Source organism: Salmo trutta, chromosome 4 (genome assembly GCF_901001165.1).
Source record: "Salmo trutta chromosome 4, fSalTru1.1, whole genome shotgun sequence".
Classification (NCBI taxonomy): domain Eukaryota; kingdom Metazoa; phylum Chordata; class Actinopteri; order Salmoniformes; family Salmonidae; genus Salmo; species Salmo trutta.
The window spans coordinates 22,315,844-22,340,039 of NC_042960.1; the positions used below are offsets into that span (position 1 = coordinate 22,315,844).

Consider the following 24,196-nt stretch of genomic DNA (forward strand, 5'->3'; position numbering starts at 1 on the left):
GACAATTAGCCTATTTTAAAATAACTTAACACATTTAGGAAATGTACATATTTACAAAATGGATTTGGTGCAGAATGTGTGCAAGTGTGTCAGTATCTTATTGCACTGTCATCACAAACTTTTAACATTCAATGTGTGAAGTTTGCATTTGAATCAATATATCAGTCCTACACGCATCTAGTTCCAGTAGGCCTATTAGATTTTAGAACATTGGCATTAGCCCATATGCATTAGATATTGCTAACAGACGCACTCTACACACACATACATTTTAATATTGTTATTTTGCTGTATTATTGACTTTGTATTGTAGATATGTTATGGTAGAGTAGTGTTGTGTTATGTATTGTTTATTGTATGTCATTCTGATTGGACCCCAGGAAGAGTAGATGCTCCCTTGGGGATCCAGAAAATAAATACAAATACAAAAACACTAACCTTAAAATACGACCAATAAACACATTTTTGTATTCATGAATTCTTATGAATTCAACAACAACGAATAATTTTGACTTTGTGGCTGTAATAAACCACATAGCACGCATGCGGAGTTATCTTTCTCGAAGATGTCCTTGATTGGACTAAATGATGCGCGTCACATGAAAACAAACATGTCTGACTTCCGTTTTGGAGGGTCTACATAACGAAGAAATCATTACATTTTATCGTATTTTTAAGCTTGCAGAATGGTAAGTGTTACATGAAAGGATTCTGCATATGTTTGCCATGTTTACATTTGCTCATGTTTTGCTTGCCACGCATCCGATCACACCAAAACATGAAAGTAGCCAGTTAGCGAGCATACGATACGTTCAGTCAGTGGTGGCTAGCTAGCTAACGCGGTAGCTACATAGTTGAAGCTTTTTCCATAAGGAGACAGCATATTTTCTGACAAAGTCTCTGATTAAGTCCATGAGCCAGACCCCCAAATGTGGGCCAACGATGTCTCATAGTGATTTGTTGGAAAACATGTGAGCAGTGCAAGCGTTCCCATATGGATTTGACCATATGACAAACCATGTCAGTGTACATTGCTCGGAATGCTTAGATTCACAGCTATCCATCAGACACATTTTCGGAAAGTTCAGTTCAACATAACTTTGACCTCTAGGGTACATAAGAATTACCTGTAAAAATGTCTTTAAAAAGGAAGCCCTGATACATGTTTTACTTTGTTTGACAACTAGTTATGAAAGGTCATGAAATTACCTTTCAAATTATATATAATATAACCACATTTGAAACGAACATCTACAACAATTTTTTTTTAAATGCCCATATTGTTCCATTTACATTAGAATGTTGGAAGAGGCAGCTGTTTTTGGATTGTAACTTTGGTAATAGAAGCACCAAATTATGCGCACACAGCTAGAAAAAGGTTTTAAAAAGATGTGTAGATACATGGTCATCACAGAATGCATGCATTAAACCCACAGAAGCCTTTTTCCAATATGACCACCAAACAACTCAATGGGGTCTTATTGGACAATTTCACATGACCATACCTGTATGAAATATAATTGTAGTATGCCCAAAAATATATTAAAATGTTTATAGTGATGTAGAATACACAACCACATGAGCCAGGTGTGCCAGATATATCAATATGTTAAATTATTCACATAATTGTGGTAAGAATGTGGCCATAAAGCTGTCTGAATCGCTGATTTCTGATCAATAATGTCAATATGTCATCTTCAAACATGTAAAATTGATATGGTACATGTGAATAATCATGTATGTGAACTGATTAACATTATATACTATGTTATCCTATAAACTGTTTTCATAAAACAGGACTAGAAACTTGTAAAATTCCATAGGATAAGTTTTCACGTGATGATGATGAGAGCAGCAAACCATTACATGTAGTTACTCTAAATTAAGATGTTTTCTTACTATGGGGCCATAGCAGTAATATAATTTGCTTTAACAGGCCAACACTAGATTTGACTATACTGAACAAAAATATAAACGCAACATGTAAAGTGTTGGTCCCGTATTTCATGAGCTGAAATAAAAGATCCCCAAAATGTTCCATACCCACAAAAAGCTTATTTCTCTCAAATGTTGTGTACAAATTTGTTTATATCCCTTTTAGTGAGCATTTATTATTTTCCAAGGTAATCCATCCACCTGACAGGAGTGGCATATCAATAAGCTGATTAAACAGCATGATCATTACACAGCTGCACCTTGTGCTGGGGACAATAAAAGGCCAATCTAAAATGTGCCGTTTTGTCCCACAACACAATGCCACAGATATCTCAAGTTTTGAGGGAGCGTGCAATTGGCATGCTGACTGCAGGAATGTCCACTAGAGCTGTTGCCAGAGAATTGAATGTTAATTTCTCTACCATAAACTGCCTCCAAAAGCCTTTTAGAGAATTTAGCAGTACGTTCAACCAGCCTCGCAACCGCAGACCATGTGTAACCACGCCAGCCCAGGACCTCCACATCCAGGCTTCTTCACCTGCGGGATCGTCTGAGACCAGCTACCCGGACAGCTGATGAAACTGAGTATTTATGTCTGCAATAAATCCCGTTTTGTGGGGAAAAACTAATTCTGATTGGCCACCCATTGCTGCTCCCCTGCCCCTCATGTGACATCCATAGATTAAGGCCTAATGAATTTTTCTAAATTGACTGATTTCCATATATGAACTGTAACTGCGTTTTTATATTTTTGTTCAGTATACATTGTAATGGAATGTACAGGGCAGGTTTATATTCCTCATAATGAAAACAGCTACTAGGATAACACTGTATATTATTTTAATCAGCTCACATCTGTGACTATTCGCATGTACACTACCATTCAAAAGTTTGGGGTCACTTTGAAATGTCATTGTTTTTGAAAGAAAAGCAAAAAATGTTGTCCATTAAAATAACATCCAATTGATCAGAAATACAGTGTAGACATTGTTGATGTTGTAAATGACTTTTGTAGAGGGAAACAACAGATTTTTAATGGAATATCTACAAAGGCGTACGTTGTGGCACGTTGTGTTAGCTAATCCAAGTTTATCATTTTAAAAGGCTAATTGATAATTAGAAAACCATTTTGTAATTATGTTAGCACAGCTGAAAATGAAGGTTTCGTATGTAACCACGGTTATGTGAGCTATATGGATCACTCCAATATATTGGTATCAATCTGCAGCGGAGGGATACATCCAAGGTGAGGATTTACAGATTTACTCCCGTGTACACCTGTGTCACGGCTGGCGTCCGCCCCTACATATATATATATATGACAGACAGACAGACCCCATGGCCGCAACACGTTCTCTACATCATTTTTGAGGCACCTCTAGCACCGTAGAGGATTGGAGTGATCCATATAGCTCACATAACTGTGGTTGCATACGTAACCTTTGTTATGTTTCACTATATTGGATCACTCCAATATATTGGTATACACGTACCAGATTAGCTGGTGCTAGAGGGACCTGGCCAGCCAGCGGCAAAGTCCCAGCGCGGGACCGAGATGCAGGGGCCATCAATGTGGAAGGGGGTCCTGGCACAGTCCCCGGAAGGGGAGGCGACGCCCAGGACCGCTGAACCAACCGCAGGTGGAGGTGCCACATTTACCCAATAGTACTGAGCAAAAGTGCAAGAGGAAGCCCAGCTGGCTGTAGCACAGATCTCAGCGAGTGGCACTCCTCTCAATAGAGCCCAGGATGCAGCCACACCTCGTGTTGAATGTGCCACCACAGATCCCAGCACTGGCATGCCAGCCAGGCAGTATGCTGTCGTAATTGTGTCCACTATCCAGTGAGAGAGCCTTGTCCCACAGGTGCTGTACCACCTGGGGATGTAGGCTCCAGTCCCAAGGTGGCGGACCCTCCCTCGAGAGCATATCCGCTGCCACACTCAGGATGTCAGGTACGCTAGACAGCCCTGAGCCCAGAGAAGGAGCTCCCGTGCTATAAGATTGAGGCGGTGGGACCTCAGTCCACCCTGATGGTTGATGTAAGCCACCAATGTGGTGTTGTTCGTTCTCACCAGGACATATCTTCCTTTCAGATGTGGAAGGAAAGACCGCAGGGCCAGCAATACAGCTTGGAGCTCTAGTGTATTGATGTGCCTGCCCCTCCAAGGGGGTGGCAGCCGCTGGCCAACCTGCCCTTGGTCACACCCACCCAGCCGATCTGGGAGGCGTCTGTGCTGACCAGCTCCCGGTGGCACATCCTCAGCATCTCCACCCCACCTGAGAGAAAGGAGCGACAGCTCCACCTCACCAATGCCCTGAGGCCCTGTATGGTAACCTGCAGCTGGCGGTGACTATGGCGATTCGGGTGCAGTCAGTGGGAGTTGAACCACCGTTGAAGAGGCCGGAGATGGGCCAGGGGAATCCGCAACGAGGCCGCCGTCAGCAAGCCCAACAGGCGTTGGCAGGTCAGGGCGCATACCACCCGCCCCTGCCGAAAGTGGTCAAGGCAAGATAAGATGGCCTGAACCCTTCTGGTGGGCAGGTGTGCTCTCATAAGGACTGAGTCCAGTTCCATGCCAATGAAGGCCACCCTCTGGGTGGGCGTCAGATGACTCTTCTTGTCATTTACAGTAATGCCCAGCCCGCCGATGTGGGTCAGGAGCATGTCTCTGGAGCATGTCTCTGTCTAACAGGACCTGGGTCCTGGTCGGGGCACAAATCAGCCAATTGTCCAGGTAATGCAGGATCAACAATCCTTGGTGCGTGAGGGGTGCCAGGACAGCGTCCATGCACTTTGTGAAAGTGCGGGGTGCCAAGGAGAGGCCAAAGGAAAGAACCCTGAACTTGTAAGCCATCCCTTCGAAAGTGAATCGGAGGTACTGCTAATGAGCTGGGTGAACAGGAACATGGAAGTACCCATCCCTCAGGTCCAGCTCCATAAACCACTGGTCCCTAGACACGGCCTGCAACTCGCGGCTGGGGTCAGCATGTGGAACCTCAGTATCTTCAAGTACCAGTTGAGGTTGCGGAGGTCCAGAATCGGTCGAAACCCTCCGTCTCTTTTTGGAACCACAAAATAAATGGAGTAGAACCTACCTAGTCGTTCTGATGTCTCGATCGTTCGAATGGCACCCTTGTCCAGGAGTGAGGAGATCTCCAGCCGCAGGGTTTTGTCAGGGGGTCGGCCACCGTGGTGACACGAAGGCCCCTGAAGGACGGGGGCCGGCATCGGAATTGAAGTCGGTACCCCTCGAGCATTGGGGACCACACCCAAGGGGGCTCCACACCCTCCTCCCACTTTGAGACCTGGAGAAGCGCCGAGGCCGGGGAAGAGTGTGTCAGGGGTCCTGCCAGGGCCCACGTCTCCTCTTGCACCCCGAGCACCTGGGTCTCCCAGGCACGTCCCTATGGCAGTGACGGTTGCCACCATCACACCTGTCACAAAGGAAAGCCATAAGCTCAACCAAGCCAACAAGGCCACGGAGCAGGGGTCGGACGCCCTGGGAGAGCTTATGTTGTGATCCCCTTGGGGGAATAGGAACTCTGTGAGGGATAAATTACCCTGTACCTCTGCAAAAACTGGGGAAGACCAGTGTGGGAAAAACAGGCTGTTGCTTCACCGCACGCTGTGCCCCTCCCTGCTGTTGTCCCTTAGCACGAGGCAATGGGGCAGGAGAGGAACCCCACCATTGGTCCGTCTGCCTTGGACCCGGGTCCTGAGGAGGCGGCATGAACCGTCTCAGGGTCTCCCGGTCCCAACGAACATTATCGGTCTGCTCCAGAATGACATCAACCCCTCGGCCAAACGTCAGCCCTGGGGTGACGGGGTGAGTGGCAAATGTGCTCTGGAGAGCAGGTGGCAGACTGGATTGGACCAGCCAGAGATGGCACCGGGAGGTAACCACTTGCACCACGGCCTTCTAGGCAGAGTTCCTCTGTCCAGTGTCTGTGTTCTTTTGCCCATCTTAATCTTTTATTTTTATTGGCCAGTCTGAAATATGGCTTTTTCTTTGCAACTCTGCCTAGAAGGCCAGCATCCCGGAGTTGCCTCTTCACTGTTGACGTTGAGACTGGCGTTTTGCGGGTACTATTTAATGAAGCTGCCAGTTGAGGACTTGTGAGGCATCTGTTTCTCAAACTAGACACACTACTGTTCTTGTCCTCTTGCTCAGTTGTGCACCGGGGCCTCCCACTCCTCTTTCTATTCTGGTTAGAGCCCGTTTGCGCTGTTCTGTGAATGATACACTTGGATTAACTAACACAACGTGCCATTGGAAAACAGGAGTGATGTTTGCTGATAATGGGCCTCTATAAGCCTATGTAGATATTCGATAAAAAATCTGCCGTTTCCAACTACAATAGTCATTCACCTCAGGAACAATGTCTACACTGTATTTCTGATCAATTAGATGTTATTTTAATGGACAAAAAATTAGCTTTTCTTTCAAAAACAAGGACATTTCTAAGTGACCCTAAACTTTTGAACGGTAGTGTACATATCCATTTTACATGTTTAAAGAGGAAATAAGCGATTCCGCCAGTCTCATGTATTCTACATCACTATGAAAATGTCTGGGCATACTACAATTATATTTCATACAGATATGGTCATGTAAAATTGTCAAATAACAACAACTTAAACATAAACAATGGAGTAGGCCTAATGGCTAAATCCTGTGTGGTCATAATAACAGTAGGCAGTTATACTATCCCATTGATTAAAGTATTCATAAGTCATCTCCCCCCCAAAACATTAATAGGCTATAATATTTCATGCTTGGAAATGACCAATGAGCTTCTGGAAATTATACAGATTCAGCTTTAACTTTCTGACTTTATCATTATGTAGGTTGTCGGAAACATCATCTTACGCTTGAGAGGGTCTCTGGAGTTCAAGTGCCAGTTGGACAGCACAGATGGTATGTACTGTCGAGGGAATTCTGCCTGTGATTTACATTTTCTCTGTTGGTTATGCTCATAATGTGTGAGAGCGAGAGAATCCAGAAACATTAGCCCTGAACTAATGGGTATCTCATTAAACTCAAATGTAAAAGTCAGAAATGGTAGTTCTGACGTTCATGTTTTCCACTAGCGCCTGCTGTCGGCTATATAGCTGATTTAGACTTTTTTTATTTATTTTTATTCCACCTTTATTTAACCAGGTAGGCCAGTTGAAAACAAGTTGTCATCTACAACTGCGACCTGGCCAAGATAAGCAAAGCAGTGTGACAAAAAACAACATCACAGAGTTACACATAAGTACAGTCAATAACATTAGAAAAATCTATATACAGTGTGTGCAAATGGAGTAAGGAGGTAAGGCAATAAATAGGCCATAGTAGCAAAGTAATTACAATTTAGCAAATTAACACTGGAATGATAGATGTGCAGATGATGATGTGCAAGTAGAAATACTGGTGTGCAAAAAAGTAAATAAAAACAATATGGGAATGAAGTAGGTAGTTGGATGGGCTGTGTACAACTGCAGCGATCAGTGAGCTGCTCAGATAGCTGATGCTTAAAGTTAGTGAGGGAGATATAAGTCTCCAACTTCAGCGATTTTTGCAATTCGTTCCAGTCATTGGCAGCAGAGAACTGGAAGGAAAGGCAGCCAAAGGAAGTGTTGGCTTTGGGGATGACCAGTGAAATATACCTGCTGGAGCGCGTGCTACGGGTGGGTGTTGTTATGGTGACCAGTGAGCTGAGATAAGGCGGGGCTTTACCAAGCAAAGACTTATACAGTTGAAGTCGGAAGTTTACATACACCTTAGCCAAATACATTTAAACTCAGTTTTTCACAATTCCTGACATTTAATCCTAGTAAAAATCCCCTGTCTTAGGTCAGTTAGGATCACCACTTTATTTTAAGAATGTGAAATGTCAGAATAATAGTAGAGAGAATGATTGATTTATTTCAGCTTTTATTTATTTCATCACATTCCCAGTGGGTCAGAAGTTTACATACACTCAATTAGTATTTGGTAGCACTGCCTTTAAATTGTTTTACTTGGGTCAAACGTTTCGGGTAGCCTTCCACAAGCTTCCCACAATAAGTTGGGTGAATTTTGGTCCATTCCTCCTGACAGAGCTGGTGTAACTGAGTCAGGTTTGTAGGCCTCCTTGCTCAAACACGCTTTTTCAGTTCTGTCCACACATTTTCTATGGGATTGAGGTCAGGGCTTTGTGATGGCCACTCCAATACCTTGACTTTGTTGTCCTTAAGCCATTTTGCCACAACTTTGTAAGTATGCTTGGGGTCATTGTCCATTTGGAAGACCCCATTTGCGACCAAGCTTTAACTTCCTGACTGATGTCTTGAGATGTTGCTTCAATATATCCACATAATTTTACTTCCTCATGATGCCATCTATTTTGTGAAGTGCACCCGTCCCTCCTGCAGCAAAGCACCCCCACAACATGATGCTGCCACCCCCACGCTTCACGGTTGGGATGGTGTTCTTCGGCTTGCAAGCGTCCCCCTTTTTCCTTCAAACATAACGATGGTCATTATGGCCAAACGGTTCTATTTTTGTTTCGTCAGACCAGAGGACATTTCTCCAAAAAGTACCATCTTTGTCCCCATGTGCAGTTGCAAACCGTAGTCTGGCTTTTTTATGGCGGTTTTGGAGCAGTGGCTTCTTCCTTGCTGAGCGGCCTTTCAGGTTATGCCGACATAGGACTCATTTTACTGTGGATATAGATACTTTTGTACCTGTTTTCTCCAGCATCTTCGCAAGGTCCTTTGCTGTTGTTCTGGGATTGATTTGCACTTCTTGCACCAAAGTATGTTCATCTCTAGGAAACACCGCTCAGGAAGGAGACACGTTCTATGACGGCTGCGTGGTCTCATGGTGTTTATACTTGCGTACTATTGTTTGTACAGATGAACGTGGTACCTTCAGGCATTTGGAAGTTACTCCCAAGGATGAACCAGACTTGTGGAGGTCTACATTTTTTTTCTGAGGTCTTGGCTGATTTCTTTTGATTTTCCCATGATGTCAAGCAAAGAGGCACTGAGTTTGAAGGTAGGCCTTGAAGTACATCCACAGGTACACCTCCAATTGACTCAAATTATGTCAATTAGCCTATCAGAAGCTTCTAAAGCCATGATATAATTTTCTGGGATTTTCCAAGCTGTTTAAAGGCACCGTCAACTTAGTGTATGCCAACTTCTGAGCCACTGGAATTGTGATACAGTGAATTATAAGTGAAATAATCTGTCTGTTAACAATTGTTGGAAAAAAATTACTTGTGTCATGCACAAAGTAGATGTCATAACCGACTTGCCAAAACTATAGTTTGTTAACAAGAAATTTGTGGAGTGGTTGTAAAACGAGTTTTAATGACTCCAACCTAAGTGTATGTAAACTTCCGACTTCAACTGTATTTATGTACGTCCATCCATCCATCCATCCATCCATCCACTACTGTTCAAAAGTTTGGGGTCACTTAGAAATGTCCTTGTTTTTGAAAGAAAAGCAAAAAACAATGTCCATTAAAATAACATCAAATTGATCAGAAATACAGTGTAGACATTGTTAATGTTGTAAATGACTTTTGTTGCTGGAAACGGCTGATTTTTAATGGAATATCTAGAAAGGCGTACAGAGGCCCATTATCAGCAACCATCACTCCTGTGTTCCAATGGCACGTTGTGTTAGCTAATCCAAGTGTATCATTTTAAAAGGCGAATTGATCATTAGATAAACCCTTTTGCAATTATGTTAGCAAAGCTGAAAACTGTTGTCCTGATTAAAGAAGCAATAAAACTGGCCTTCTTTAGACTAGTTGAGTATCTGGAGCTTCACATTTGTGGGTTTGATTACTGGCTCAAAATGGCCAGAAACAAATAACTTTCTTCTGAAACTCGTCAGTCTATTCTTGTTCTGAAAAATGAAGGCTATTCCACGTGAGAAATTGCCAAGAAACTTAAGATCTGATACAACACCGTGTACTACTCCCTTCACAGAACAGCGCAAAACTGGCTCTAACCAGAATAGAAAGAGGAGTGGGAGGCCCCGGTGCACAACTGAGCAAGAGGACAAATACATTAGAGTGCCTAGTTTGAGAAACAGATGCCTCACAAGTCCTCAACTGGCAGTTTCAGTAAATAGTACCCGCAAAACACCAGTCTCAACGTCAACAGTGAAGAGGCGACTCCGGGATGCTGGCCTTCTAGGCAGAGTTCCTGTGTCTGTGTTCTTTTAACCATCTTAATTTTTTTTTTTATTGCCTAGTCTGAGATATGGCTTTTTCTTTGCAACTCTGCAAAGCTTGTTTTCTATTTGGCTGGCTACTCCATGTGCTTGTGGAAAACACTGATTTGGTATCAACAAGTACATTTGTTATTCAAATCTAAATACTACATGAAGCAGGAGGCCTCCTATAGGACACTAGCCTATAACCAGTCAGTTAGTGTTGGTGTGTTTTTAAAATATGAGTACTACTTCATGTTTTGTGAAGTATGTATGATGTCTTATCTGTATACACATTCACCATTGATTTTCCATGCAAGGAAATCTGGTATCTCTGTTAATGGTCATATTGATTGTGTCTCTTGCGTCTTTCCAGTACCACACGTACAAAAGGTCATCTCGAGGACTTTCGAGGCCCTCGGATCCCAGGTGAAAGCAGAATCGCTTGTTCTCAGTCTCTGTAGCAGTCCAGTTTTTCTTTGGCCTAACAAAGGAGGACATGCAACAGGTGGAGAAATATCTCCGAACAGACCATGTAAAGATCTCCAACAGTTGATCCAGTAAGTCATCATACGTCACAATTTGGAGCCTCTTGTTCTGGGAAAGTAGATTATAAGTCAAGTTATTTTAGAGTCCACTATTTACCTGGTGTTGTCTTACATGGTAGTATGGTAATTAGATATTATTACTTAGTAACAGTAAGGTACCAAGTAGTTACGACTTGTTTTGTTCAACTTAATGCATCAATTGCCTGCTATCTGTATGTCAGCCAACTACTGTAAGTTATTGGCCGAAATGCAGGTTTAGTGTCTCGCATGATCATTGTGGAAAAGAAACCAAAGTAAATGGAAAAACCCTCATCCTGTTTTAGGACAGATGACCAGGAAAGCAGTAGCAAAAAGTCTGCAAAAAAGGACAAAAAGAATCCAACAACAGTAAGTGTGCTGCTTTTATACCTTAAAAATAGTCTATGGACATGAACTACTTCCTGTAAATCACTTCGCCACACATTTTCATGCCACTGTGCCACTTGTTTGTCATTGACAAGATTATTTTTTGGTGTGGTTTTTAGTTTTCCTGTACCCCATATGTATTTTATTGTCTGTCTTGCTTTCTTGCTTGCTTGCAGGGTATCATAAACCTGACCCTGATGACCGAGGTGACAGAGCCAGGCATCTTCTCGGCACCCACCCTCCTGAGAGGAAGTAAGAAGCACCACCTCCTGCAAACGACTCTGCCCATGGACTGCGTGGTCAGTGTCCTTTCCAGCGAGAGCATCTCTGTGTATGTCATCCTCAATCACTCTAAAGGAAACAACATGATTTGGTTTGTAAGTCGCTCTGGATAAGAGCGTCTGCTAAATGACTTAAATGTAAATGTAAATGGTTCCACGCAATTTCAATGAAATTAGACACAGGCTTTAGGAGAATAGAGTACATATTTTTTATTATGTCAAACTATATCAAATGTCCAATACCAGAACGCTAAGGTAAACTGATTGATAGGTCAATCAATAACCACCAGAGATGTAGCTAGTTCACAAGACAATACAACCACAAACAGGGTGAAACAAAAGAAACTCAGCCTGATATAAACTAAATTCAAACTTCCTTATTCGCAAGGGAAAATTTGGTTGTTTAGTTAACCCAAAAATATTTTAACGTTTAAACCCGGAAACCAGCTCATAATGTTATACTGAATCAGGCTCTAAATCTTTTTGTTTGTCTGTCGTACATGCAGTGTCTGTGGGACCCTAGTGGGGGCGCTGTGCAGTCAGCTGGGTGACATGGAAAAGGTGGCTCTGCGGCACATGAAAGGGACGGCCCTGCTTATTCCCCAGCCGTTCCACTTCCTCCTTCCTGCCCCTGTGGGCCTGGTGACAGTGGTCTACCCAGCAGGTGTGCCCGACAGCCAGCTGGAGACGCGACGCAAGGCAAGGGAATAATTCCAAACTGACCCCTAGCCCCTACTATGCTACTCCTAGTACTCTACACTTGTGTATATGTGAAATGCTATGATGGGTATTAAGCAATATGCTAGCAGTGGTGTAAAATACTTTAAGTATTTTTGGGGGGTTATCTGTACTTTACTATTTATATTTTTGACAACTTTTACTTATACTTCACTACATTCCTAAAGAAAATAGTGTACTTTATACTCCACACATTTTCCCTGACACCCTAAAGTACTCATTACATTTTGAATGCTTAGCAAAACAGAAAATGGTCCAATTCACACACTTATCAAGAGAGCATCCCTGGTCATCCCTACTGCCTCTGATCTGGCGGACTCACTAAGCACAAATGCTTCCTTTGTAAATTATGTCTGGGTGTTGGAGTGTGCCTTTGGCTATCCATAAATTTAAAAATAGAAGAAAATTGTGCCTACTGGTTTGCTTAATATAAGGTATTACTTTAATTTTGATACTTAAGTATATTTTAACAATTACATTGACATTTTATACTTAATTATATTTAAAACCAAAAAAACTGCTCAAAAAAATAAAGGGAACACTTAAACAACACTTAAACAACACAATGTAACTCCAAGTCAATCACACTTCTGTGAAATCAAACTGTCCACTTAGGAAGCAACACTGATTGACAATACATTTCACATGCTGTTGTGCAAATAGAATAGACAACAGGTGGAAATTATAGGCAATAAGCAAGACACCCCCAATAAAGGAGTGGTTCTGCAGGTGGAGACCACAGACCACTTCTCAGTTCCAATGCTTCCTGGCTGATGTTTTGGTCACTTTTGAATGCTGGCGGTGCTTTCACTCTAGTGGCAGCATGAGACGGAGTCTACAACCCACACAAGTGGCTCAGGTAGTGCAGCTCATCCAGGATGGCACATCAATGCGAGCTGTGGCAAGAAGGTTTGCTGTGTCTGTCAGCGTAGTGTCCAGAGCATGGAGGCGCTACCAGGAGACAGGCCAGTACATCAGGAGACGTGGAGGAGGCCGTAGGAGGGCAACAACCCAGCAGCAGGACCGCTACCTCCGCCTTTGTGCAAGGAGGAGCAGGGGAAGCACTGCCAGAGCCCTGCAAAATGACCTCCAGCAGGCCACAAATGTGCATGTGTCTGCTCAAACGGTCAGAAAAAGACTCCATGAGGGTGGTATGAGGGCCCGACGTCCACAGGTGGGGGTTGTGCTTACAGCCCAACACCGTGCAGGACTTTTGGCATTTACCAGAGAACACCAAGATTGGCAAATTCGCCACTGGCGCCCTGTGCTCTTCACAGATGAAAGCAGGTTCACACTGAGCACGTGACAGAGTCTGGAGACGCCGTGGAGAACGTTCTGCTGCCTGCAACATCCTCCAGCATGACCGGTTTGGTGGTGGGTCAGTCATGGTGTGGGGTGGCATTTCTTTGGGGGCCGCACAGCCCTCCATGTGCTCGCCAGAGGTAGCCTGACTGCCATTAGGTACCGAGATGAGATCCTCAGACCCCTTGTGAGACCATATGCTGGTGCGGTTGGCCCTGGGTTCCTTCTAATGCAAGACAATGCTAGACCTCATGTGGCTGGAGTGTGTCAGCAGTTCCTGCAAGAGGAAGGCATTGATGCTATGGGCTGGCCCGCCCGTTCCCCAGACCTGAATCCAATTGAGCACATCTGGGACATCATGTCTCGCTCCATCCACCAACGCCACGTTGCACCACAGACTGTCCAGGAGTTGGCGGATGCTTTAGTCCAGGTCTGGGAGGGGATCCCTCAGGAGACCATCCTCCACCTCATCAGGAGCATGCCCAGGCGTTGTAGGGAGGTCATACAGGCACGTGGAGGCCACACACACTACTGAGCCTCATTTTGACTTGTTTTAAGGACATTACATCAAAGTTGGATCAGCCTGTAGTGTGGTTTTCAACTTTAATTTTGAGTGTGACTCCAAATCCAGACCTCCATGGGTTGATAAATTGGATTTCCATTGATTATTTTTGTGTGATTTTGTTGTCAGCACATTCAACTATGTAAAGAAAAAAGTATTTAATAAGATTATTTCTTTCATTCAGATCTAGGATGTGTTGTTTGTGTTCCCTTTATTTTTTTGAGCATTATATTTTTAGACTTATACTCAAGTAGTATTTTACTGGGTGACTTTCACTTTTACTTGAGTCATTTTCTATTAAAGTATCTTTACTTTTACTCAAGTATGATGACAATTGGTTACTTGTTCCTCCACTGTATGGTTGTAGCTCCACTATTTCCCTTGACAGGCTATGTGGAATATTGCTATCCACTTATCTCATCTCTACAAAGAGGCAAAATGGACACTTAGCCCGTACCCCTAGACCAGGGTTCTCCAACCCCAGTCCTATTGAGCTTTTGCAGGCTTTCCCTCCAGCCCTGAAGTAACACCTGATTCAGCCTATCATCTGGCCCAGACTAAAGACCATGATTTATTAATTAAGTGTGTTATTGATGGGCTGGAAGAAAATCATGCACACCCAGTTGTTCTCCAAGAGCTGGAGAACCTACCCTACCTACAGTATAGATCTGAAAGGATATGAGGTGTTCGTAAAATAACTATATGAAATATTATATATTTCTTATTTTGAAATGCTCTGAGTGACTGTCTAGTATTAGAGAAATAAAGTTGTGTACATGTATTTGATTTTGCCGTTTTATGTCTGTGTAGGAGCTGCACAGTCTGTTTGAGCTGCCAGACAACCGGCCATATCTGAGAAGAGCCAACGCTCTACATTTTCCTGATGAGCCCTACAAAGATGGGTACCTCCGAAACCCTCATGTCCACCTGACTCACCCCGCCCTGGAGAACGGCAAGGTTGGTCAGCGCAAACACACACACTGTCACACACACAGTATGACACACAATGACATGCTCTTATCTGTTTCTCCCTTGTGCCAGCCTTACTTGGTCCAGGGGGTCTACAGCTACCACCACTACATGCAGGACCGCGTGGACGACAACGGCTGGGGTTGCGCCTACCGCTCCCTCCAGACCATCTGCTCCTGGTTCCAGCAGCAGGGCTACGTGGAGCGGGCTGTGCCCTCCCACAAGGAGATCCAACAGGTAGGACTATTGCCTTGACTCTTGCTCAATCCCAAATTGACCCTTAGCCTCGAACCCCATATGCATTCATGGAGACCTGAGAGTGTTGGATAGGTGTAAGGTGTACAGTGTGATTTGTGCAAACTATCCCTTATTATACAGAACTCTCTCTCTCTTTGGTAAAGCTGTGGCTCTAAACTTGTCGATTGAACATATTCCAATAATGTGAGACTGTGAATTCGAGCCAGCAGGTAGAGCCTGAGTCCATGGTAAATAAGAATTGATAGGTGATTACAATGGGAGTCTCTTTCTCCTTTCCCACAAGTTGGCCTATAACTCATTAACTGGTAGATAGGGCTATTATAAAATGCATTGTTTTTAATCACATTTTTACTACTGTCAATAGGATTCTATAATTCATAGCCATGTCAGCTAATAGTACCATTCTTTTTTTTGAGTGTATATGAAAAGCACTTTACAATTAAATGATTAAAAATCAAGTTAATTCTTGTTATTTTCTCCCCATTGCTGTCCCACAGGCCCTGGTGGAAGTTGGAGACAAGCAAGGGTCTTTTTTGGGCTCTCGCCAATGGATCGGCTCCATCGAAGTCGCAGCTGTGCTGGATCAGTTGCTGGGAGTCACCTCCAAGATCATGTTTGTGAGGTGAGGTGAGATGAGATGAGGTGCGTGCGTATGTGCCTGCATGGATGCATGTGTGTGCTTGTGCGTGCATGCGTCCATGTAAATTCACCAGTCAAGGCAATGCAGAATGTTTCAGGTAGTTGTGTTCCATATTACATTATTTTTTGCTTAGTTTTCACATCTAGTTGTGTGTTTGTGTGTCCTAAAGCCAAGGGTCTGAGCTGGCCTCCAAAGGCAGAGAACTGGCCAACCATTTCCTTTCTGAAGGCACTCCTATTATGATTGGTGAGTGTAATAGTTTCAGTTTTCAATATAGAGACAATGATGAGAGACTGAGACTAATATTATGCACAAATCCCTTGTAGTGATTGTACTGCAGATCTGTTCAAATGATAAGGTCTGGGCCCTGTCCGATGAGTACATGCTACAGTACCACAGTCATACATAGTTTCATATAAACAGCATCTATATTTCTGTGGTCAAATAAATAGCTGAACGCTTTTGGTAAACATTTTGGTCGACTCCCCTCACACGTAAATACTTCCAGTTTTTAGGTTGTGTGTGCATTGCACAGGCAGTCACATTGTCTAGCTTAAGCAAAGTTACTACAAACATTGCTTGAAATTGAATCTGTTAATTTGAACTGCAGATTTGTAATTTCCTTCTATTTTGCTCCACACCAGGAGGGGGTGTCCTAGCACACACTATCCTCGGTGTGGCGTGGAGCGAGATCACGGGCCAGATTCGCTACCTCATCCTGGACCCACATTACACCGGGGCCGAGGATCTGCAAGTCATCACGGACAAGGTACCGGATGGTGTCATGGAATCCTGGGGCAATATGTATAAACTGTCTCAGAGTAGGAGTGCTGATCTAGGATCAAATCCCCTCTGTCCATGTAATCATATTAATTGTGATCTTAAAGGCAAAACTGATCCTAAATCAGCACTCCTACGCTGAGGCGCTTGAGACATCCAGGCCCTGGTTCCAAGTTAGTTCCAGGGCGAGTTAAAATGAAAGTTCAAGCCAAAACAAACAGTCCCAGACCATTATTCCTCGTCCACCAAACTTTACAGTTGGCACTATGCATTCGGGCAGGTAGCGTTCTCCTTGCTCCTAAGTGTTTCCACTTCAAAATAACAGCACTTACAGCTGACTGGGGCAGCTCTAGCAGGTCAGAAATTTGACGAACTGACTTGTTTGAAAGCCGTCATCCTATGATATTGCCATGTTTAAAGTCTATGAGCTCTTCAGTAAGGCCATTCTACTGCAAATGTTTGTCTATGGAGATGGCATGGCTGTGTGCTCAATTTTATACCTGTCAGCAACGGTTGTGGCTGAAATAGCCAAATCCACTAATTTGAAGGGGGTGCCCATACACTAAAAGTATATGTCCACTTGCCCATAAGCAGTTGTATATGTTTGGTGATGGGACGAATGAACACCCATAGGAAAAGTTGTAATGAACAAAATGCAGGAAGTGGAAGAAAATGTACTTAGTCATAAACTTCAGTATCTAGAAGCGCTGTATAATTGTTGCAGTATATATTCTCAAAAACTGTTATCTATTTGCCTGAGAAAACCCAAAATGGAGGTGTTGTCTTCTTTCCCCAGGGCTGGTGCGGATGGAAGGGCCCAGAGTTTTGGGACCAGAACGCCTACTACAACCTCTGTTTGCCTCAGAGACCAAAGACCATATGAGTGTGTGTTGGTTTCAATGTGTGTTGTGTACAGGCACCTGTCCAACAGTATTACAACAAATATCTGAAAATAAATGTCAAAGCATCTGAGCCTTTTTATTTCAGCTTTCATCTGTGACTGTAATGACAGTTGGTATACTGTTTTTACATCAACATACCACCATCGTGTGTATCATTCATGAAGTGCCTTCTTTTTATTTCATTTAGTCAAACATTTACACACTCCCCTACGTAATCTAAGCATTTTGGATAGTACAGAATGTCACCTTTTATTTTAGGGTATTTTCATACATATCTATTTTACCGTTTAGAAATTAAAGCACTTTATGTATTTAGTGCCCCCATTTGAAGGTGTCATAAGTATTTGGCCAAATTCACATAGTGTTTTATAGTAGTCAAAAGTTTAGGTTTTGGTCCCATATTCCTAACACACAATCACTACATTAAGCATGTGACTACAGACTTGTTGGATGCATTTGCAGTTTGATTTGGGTTATATTGTGCACAATATAAATTAATGGTAAATAATTCATTGTCAATATATATTTTTTTAAATTGACGCATTCAAAATGAGGGGACGAGATGCTTAAATTGCTTTAATTTCTAAAAAGTATGAAAATACCCTCAAATAAAAGATGACATTCTGTACAGTCAAATGTGATCTCGCATCCAAAATGCTGGAGTACAGAGCCAAATTAAAAGATATAGCTTCACTGTCAATAAATACATAGGGGAGTGTACCTCAAGATTTGCACTGTAAACAAAGGACTGTTTAAAGTTGATATGTACATCTGAAACTGGTGTCCACAGAATCAGAAGGTCCCATATTGCATCTGAGCATGAAATGCACACAGTGGTTGTTTCCTTGTGATGGCTAGGCCCGGAGCCTATGCTGAGCACGTGCACACCTCAAGACAGTGGAAAGATTTCAATTGCATACACCTCGCATCATCGTCTCATTCTCAAAACCCATTGGATGAGAGAGCCGGAGGTCCCTCCCCTCTGACCTTCTCCAATGGGTATTGAAAAGAAGGCTAGGAGAGAGAAAGCAGGGAGTAAGCATTGAGATTCTCCCAGTGTTTAGCCCTCTGAACCAAAGCCTAGGCAATAGCAGCGGGAGCTAACAGTCCTACGTTCTCAGAGCAAGGTTACTCATCACATGAGCGTAGTTTTCCGAACCATCTCCGCAACACACGTCTGCCTCTGTCACTGCAGGAGAAGGATGCTTTCTGCTCCTATCCAAGTTAACCAATGACATTATACTTGCCAATCATTGACACACAAATACATAGGAGACTCACAGACACACCCCAGTCAGTGGTTAGGAACAGCGACAGGTTTGGTGTCAGACACAGTAGCGGGGACTTCGTCATGCATGTCCTGTATTGGACTTGGCTGAGAAAGCATTGTCCTCCTTTTCGAATTCTAGAGGTGCATTGTTAAAATCACCAGTCTCGAGCCCTCTTTCTGTCTTGGGCCCCGGTGGCAATGAGTGCCCTCTTCTGTCCTGCTACCTTACTGCTCTGGGCGCCAGTCAGCGGGCATGCTACGGGCCCGGCCGGCATCAGAGGAGTGCTGCTGCTCGTCAGGAGTCGCGTCATTCGGAGTGTGTTCAGGAATCGTCCGCACTCCTCGAATCCGTACGACCATGCCAAATCTTCAGCGGTTCTGCCCTCGTTGTTGCAAAGTCTGCTCAGGAAAAAAACATTGTGGAAAGGTCAGGGATTGTAAAAGCAACTGGCTGCATGGAAACAGTTGCCAAAATATAAATGGTTTAAACTCATTTGAACCAACTTTAACTCAGGTAATGCTATCAAGTGTGTAGAATTTTATTTACAAAATTAGCATTGATGCATTAGTCTGAAAATAGGTATTTCGCAGCTCAATTGGTAGAGCATGGCGCTTATAACGTCAGGGTAGTGGGTTCAATTCCGAGGACCACCTATACATAAAATGTATGCACGCATGACTAAGTTGGCTTTGGATAAAAGCATCTGGTAGATATTATATATTAACATCTATGCAACTGTTTTGCGTGTGTGAAAGTTGACACTCACCCAAGTTGGGCATCACTGGCAACGAGCACACTGATGCATTCCAAACTGCCAGCCTTGGCGGCTTTGTGCATGGGCGTCTCCCCATTGTTATCCTTTAGCAAATATGAAATAATTTGGGGTAAAGAGAAACAAGTAAATAAAGACTGGTGTTTTGGATCAGTTGAAATGAGAACCTGTAAAGTGAGCTTTGCCTCTGATGTGATTTTCTGGATCTTGAGTAGTGGATCTGGTCAATGTGTTTGTGATCCCTTATTGAAGTTACACTGCAGTTACTGTGTCCAAAATATTAGCCTACACTTTACTTCAGTGTCATGTAACATCTTGCAACTATTTTGGGATGAAGACTGATATGATATCAATTGAAAGCTCACATTTGATGTGTCATGTTGGCCTTTTATATAGAGAAATATATACAAAAGCATAGGGCAATCTTATTGTGCCATTTTGAAATGTGGTTGTGCAGCAGCAGTCTAGCCAGCTATTTAAACTGTGTAGTAATCATGGTTGAATTGCCAACCAGGGGCCCCATTTCACTCTCACTCAAATATCATATTAAAAACGGCAAACATCTCTCCACCCTATGGCAAAATGAGTAGAATTGCATGAAATGAGAGCCCCCAAAAGGCTTGGGTGAATGTGTGTGTATGGTTGAGAATATACTGACCCACGAGCCACCCCCATCCCCATCAAAGTTGCCCATCCCTGCTATAGACAGACAAGTGAAAGTGAATCTACCTGCTGATTTGCATCAGCTCCCGTTTGCAGTAGCCATAGCAAACAAAAGGCTTGTCCGCTGCATGCCGCCAAGTGTGCAGGGGACTGTCCCAACACATTGCTTGAGTTGACAGCATCTCCGCCTTCGAATAAATTACTAATACAGTCCAGCTGCATAATACAGGAAACAAAGAATAACATAGATTAACGCTAGCTATTTACAGTATATTACACCTGCGCCTACTCTGTTATTCTGAAACGTGTGCGTAAAAAAATATTTCCTTTTCATATGGACCAGTTGGTGTCACATGAACGTGAATTGTGTGATAAATTGCGTTGTAAATAAACATATAGCCTAGATATGATGACTATGCATATAATGTCAGAGTGATTTGTGAAGCAAAAATATGGCCACCTTCTAAACATAGCCTAACTAGAGTTAGCCTTGCCTACAGATAATTCAGCAAATGACAAACCATGTCGAAAACTTGGAAATGCCATTTTTATATAATTATGGCCTACCTTTCCCTACACCTAACAAAACAACAAAAATAACTCAGAAACACAGTAATGCTAAATTAAATAAATTGTATAAACCTGCAATGCCAAAGTTATAGGCTAAATAGTCTATAATGTCAGTGTTATTACACACAAACAGGGCGGGTTGGGTTAAATGCGGAAGACAACTGACTAGGTATCCCCCTTTCCCTTACCTGTGAGTCGGAATCGAGCAGAAACATTATCAGATCTAAGTATCCCCACTAGAGGTTTTTAAACTTGTGCGCACACAGCCGTTCCTTCGATGTAAATAAACCTATACAGTTGTTTGAAAGAACACAAGCACAAAACCAGGCTGCAGCCTATACTCAACTGACACGTGACATTGATACTTTGTTCATATCCAAGTCGGAACTAGGAAACTCGGTAATGTACGACTTTCTAACTGGTTGTAGTTATACACGTGCTGTGTTCCGATACAAAGTCGGAAATGTCCGAGTTTTCTTGCTCCGACTAGCACACGAACGCGACAATACCATGCGCGATGAGCATGGATGCAGACCGGCGCATGTATCCATACAGGCGGGTCTACCAGAGAGGACGAGGTTGTGCGAAACAACACGTACGCACAGGCGGTTGAAAGGCGGGCTTGCAAGCTCTTGTCAATCTGCTGATCTGGGCTCGAGAGCTTTCGATTTACTCTATATTAATCGGCAAGCAATTTCAGAAACACTTTCGGCAATTTGACAAAACATTTTTTTTTGAAAATGTAATATTGTTGAATGTTTTGAAAGCAATGGCTATATTATTTAGAAAACGCAGAGGATCAAGATGTATGTGTCAAATGTGGAATGAGTTTGTTTCTTTCTCCATTTCTGATGTATTTTAATTTCCCCAATTTGGCAAAGGCCAATGCATTAAATTACTTTACAAAACACATATGCCCAAAGAATTTGACAATTATTTTTCACGATTTTCCCTGAATGCATTATATCGACTGATAATTAATGTGCTTGCTTCAGTAAGAACAACTGTTTTCCCCAATAATCAGCGGTGGAAAAAGTACCCAAATGTCATAAAGTGAAGATACTGTAATAGAAAATAACTCAAGTAAAAGTCACCCAGTAAAATACTACTGAGTAAAAGTCTAAAAGAATTTTGTTTTAAATATACTTAAGTATCAAAAGTAAACATATAAATCATTTCAAATCCCTTGTTTTAAGCAAACCAGACAGCACCATTTTATTTATTTTACGGATAGCCAGGGGACTCCAACCCTCGGACATAATTAACAAATGAAGCATTTGTGATTAGTGAGTCCGCCAGATCAGAGGCAATAGAGATGACCAGGGATGTTCTCTTGAAGAGTGCATGCATTAGACCATTTTCCAGTCCTGCTAAGCATTCAAAATGTAACGAGTACTTGTGTGTGTCAGGGAAAACGTATTGAGCAAAAAGTACATTACTTTCATTAGGGATGTAGTGATGTAAAAGTAGTCAAAAAATGTAAATAAATTAAAGTACAGATACTTTAAAGTATTTTTACTTCACACCACTGCCAATAATGTACTGCACTGTAAAGGTGTTACTGTAACAGTAACTAAACTTAAAAATACCATATTTATCCCACAAGGGGGAATGGTGTAGGCAGCAGTGCAAATAGGTAAAACAACATAACAATTAACATAAGAAACGATCATAACAACTGCCAAATACTTTTAAAATGTCACCCTGCTCTGCAACTAGGGGCTCGATTCAATCCGTAGCACTGAAGATCTTCGCTACAGTACGATAGAAATGCAAAGGTAATGTTCCCACATTAGCGGAGACTGCATTCACTGTAAACACTGCAGCTCTGTGCTAAATCCGAAATTAGCTTCACATTTCAACTGCGCTATAACTCTGAACTTCGGCGATTCGGATTGAATCGAGCCCTAGGTATGCAACTCGTATGGAGACGTGTTCATAAGTATGCAACTCAAGACTGGTCATTCAACTGAGACTGCTCTTCTCTGTGTCACGGAGGCTCTCCGCACTGCTAAAGCTAACTCTCTCTCCTCTGCTCTCATCCTTCTAGACCCATCTGCTGCCTTTGATACTGTGAACCATCAGATCCTCCTCTCCACCCTCTCCGAGTTGGGCATCTCCGGCGCGGCTCACTCTTGGATTGCGTCCTACCTGACAGGTCGCTCCTACCAGGTGGCATGGCGAGAATCCGTCTCCGCACCACGTGCTCTCACCACTGGTGTCCCCCAGGGCTCAGTTCTAGGCCCTCTCCTATTCTCGCTATACACCAAGTCACTTGGCTCTGTCATATCCTCACATGGTCTCTCCTATCATAGCTACGCAGACGACACACAATTAATCTTCTCCTTTCCCCCTTCTGATAACCAGGTGGCGAATCGCATCTCTGCATGTCTGGCAGACATATCAGTGTGGATGACAGATCACCACCTCAAGCTGAACCTCGGCAAGACGGAGCTGCTCTTCCTCCCAGGGAAGGACTGCCCGTTCCATGATCTCGCCATCACGGTTGACAACTCCATTGTGTCCTCCTCCCAGAGTGCTAAGAGCCTTGTCGTGACCCTGGACACCGCTAACATCAAGGCGGTGACCCAATCCCGTAGGTTCATGCTCTACAACATTCGCAGAGTACGACCCTGCCTCACACAGGAAGCGGCGCAGGTCCTAATCCAGGCACTTGTCATCTCCCGTCTGGATTACTGCAACTCGCTGCTGGCGGGGCTCCCTGCCTGTGCCATTAAACCCCTACAACTCATCCAGAACGCCGCAGCCCGTCTGGTGTTCAACCTTCCCAAGTTCTATCACGTCACCCCGCTCCTCCGCACACTCCACTGGCTTCCAGTTGAAGCTCGCATCTGCTACAAGACCATGGTGCTTGCCTACGGAGCTGTGAGGGGAACGGCACCTCCGTACCTTCAGGCTCTGATCAGGCCCTACACCCAAAGAAGGGCACTGCGTTCATCCACCTCTGGCCTGCTCGCCTCCCTACCTCTGCGGAAGCACAGTTCCCGCTCAGCCCAGTCAAAACTTTTCGCTGCGCTGGCACCCCAATGGTGGAACAAGCTCCCTCACGACGCCAGGACAGCAGAGTCAATCACCACCTTCCGGAGACACCTGAAACTCCACCTCTTTAAGGAATACCTAGGATAGGATAAAGTAATCCTTCTAATCCCCCCTCCCCTAAAAGATTTAGATGCACTATTGTAAAGTGGTTGTTCCACTGGATATCATAAGGTGAATGCACCAATTTGTAAGTCGCTCTGGATAAGAGCGTCTGCTAAATGACTTAAATGTAAATGTATGGGAATCTCAGACAATACAAAAGAGAGGTTGAACAGGGGTTGCAACAATATCGGCAGATCATTTTAGAAAGAGAGGGTCCAGATTGCCTAGCCCGGCTGATTTGT

General features: G+C 43.4%; 2 protein-coding genes across 2 annotated transcripts; one reads left to right on the forward strand and one right to left on the reverse strand.

The window, feature by feature from the left end:
• The first annotated feature begins 587 nt into the window (after positions 1-587).
• ufsp2 (ufm1-specific peptidase 2) lies at positions 588-17,586 on the forward strand. Its single transcript, XM_029750171.1, has 12 exons — positions 588-689; positions 6,786-6,855; positions 10,508-10,691; positions 11,003-11,066; positions 11,261-11,415; positions 11,872-12,064; positions 14,778-14,924; positions 15,009-15,173; positions 15,692-15,816; positions 16,004-16,080; positions 16,479-16,603; positions 17,411-17,586. Exons 1-12 carry the CDS (start codon positions 687-689, stop codon positions 17,495-17,497), a joined length of 1,395 nt encoding a protein of 464 aa, XP_029606031.1. The 5' UTR covers positions 588-686; the 3' UTR covers positions 17,498-17,586.
• On the reverse strand, positions 17,572-21,360 carry ankrd37 (ankyrin repeat domain 37). Its single transcript, XM_029750173.1, has 4 exons — positions 20,981-21,360; positions 20,289-20,438; positions 19,554-19,645; positions 17,572-19,185 (listed from the first exon to the last, which is right to left on the reverse strand). Exons 1-4 carry the CDS (start codon positions 21,005-21,007, stop codon positions 18,942-18,944), a joined length of 513 nt encoding a protein of 170 aa, XP_029606033.1. The 5' UTR covers positions 21,008-21,360; the 3' UTR covers positions 17,572-18,941.
• Between the last annotated feature and the right edge of the window lie 2,836 nt (positions 21,361-24,196).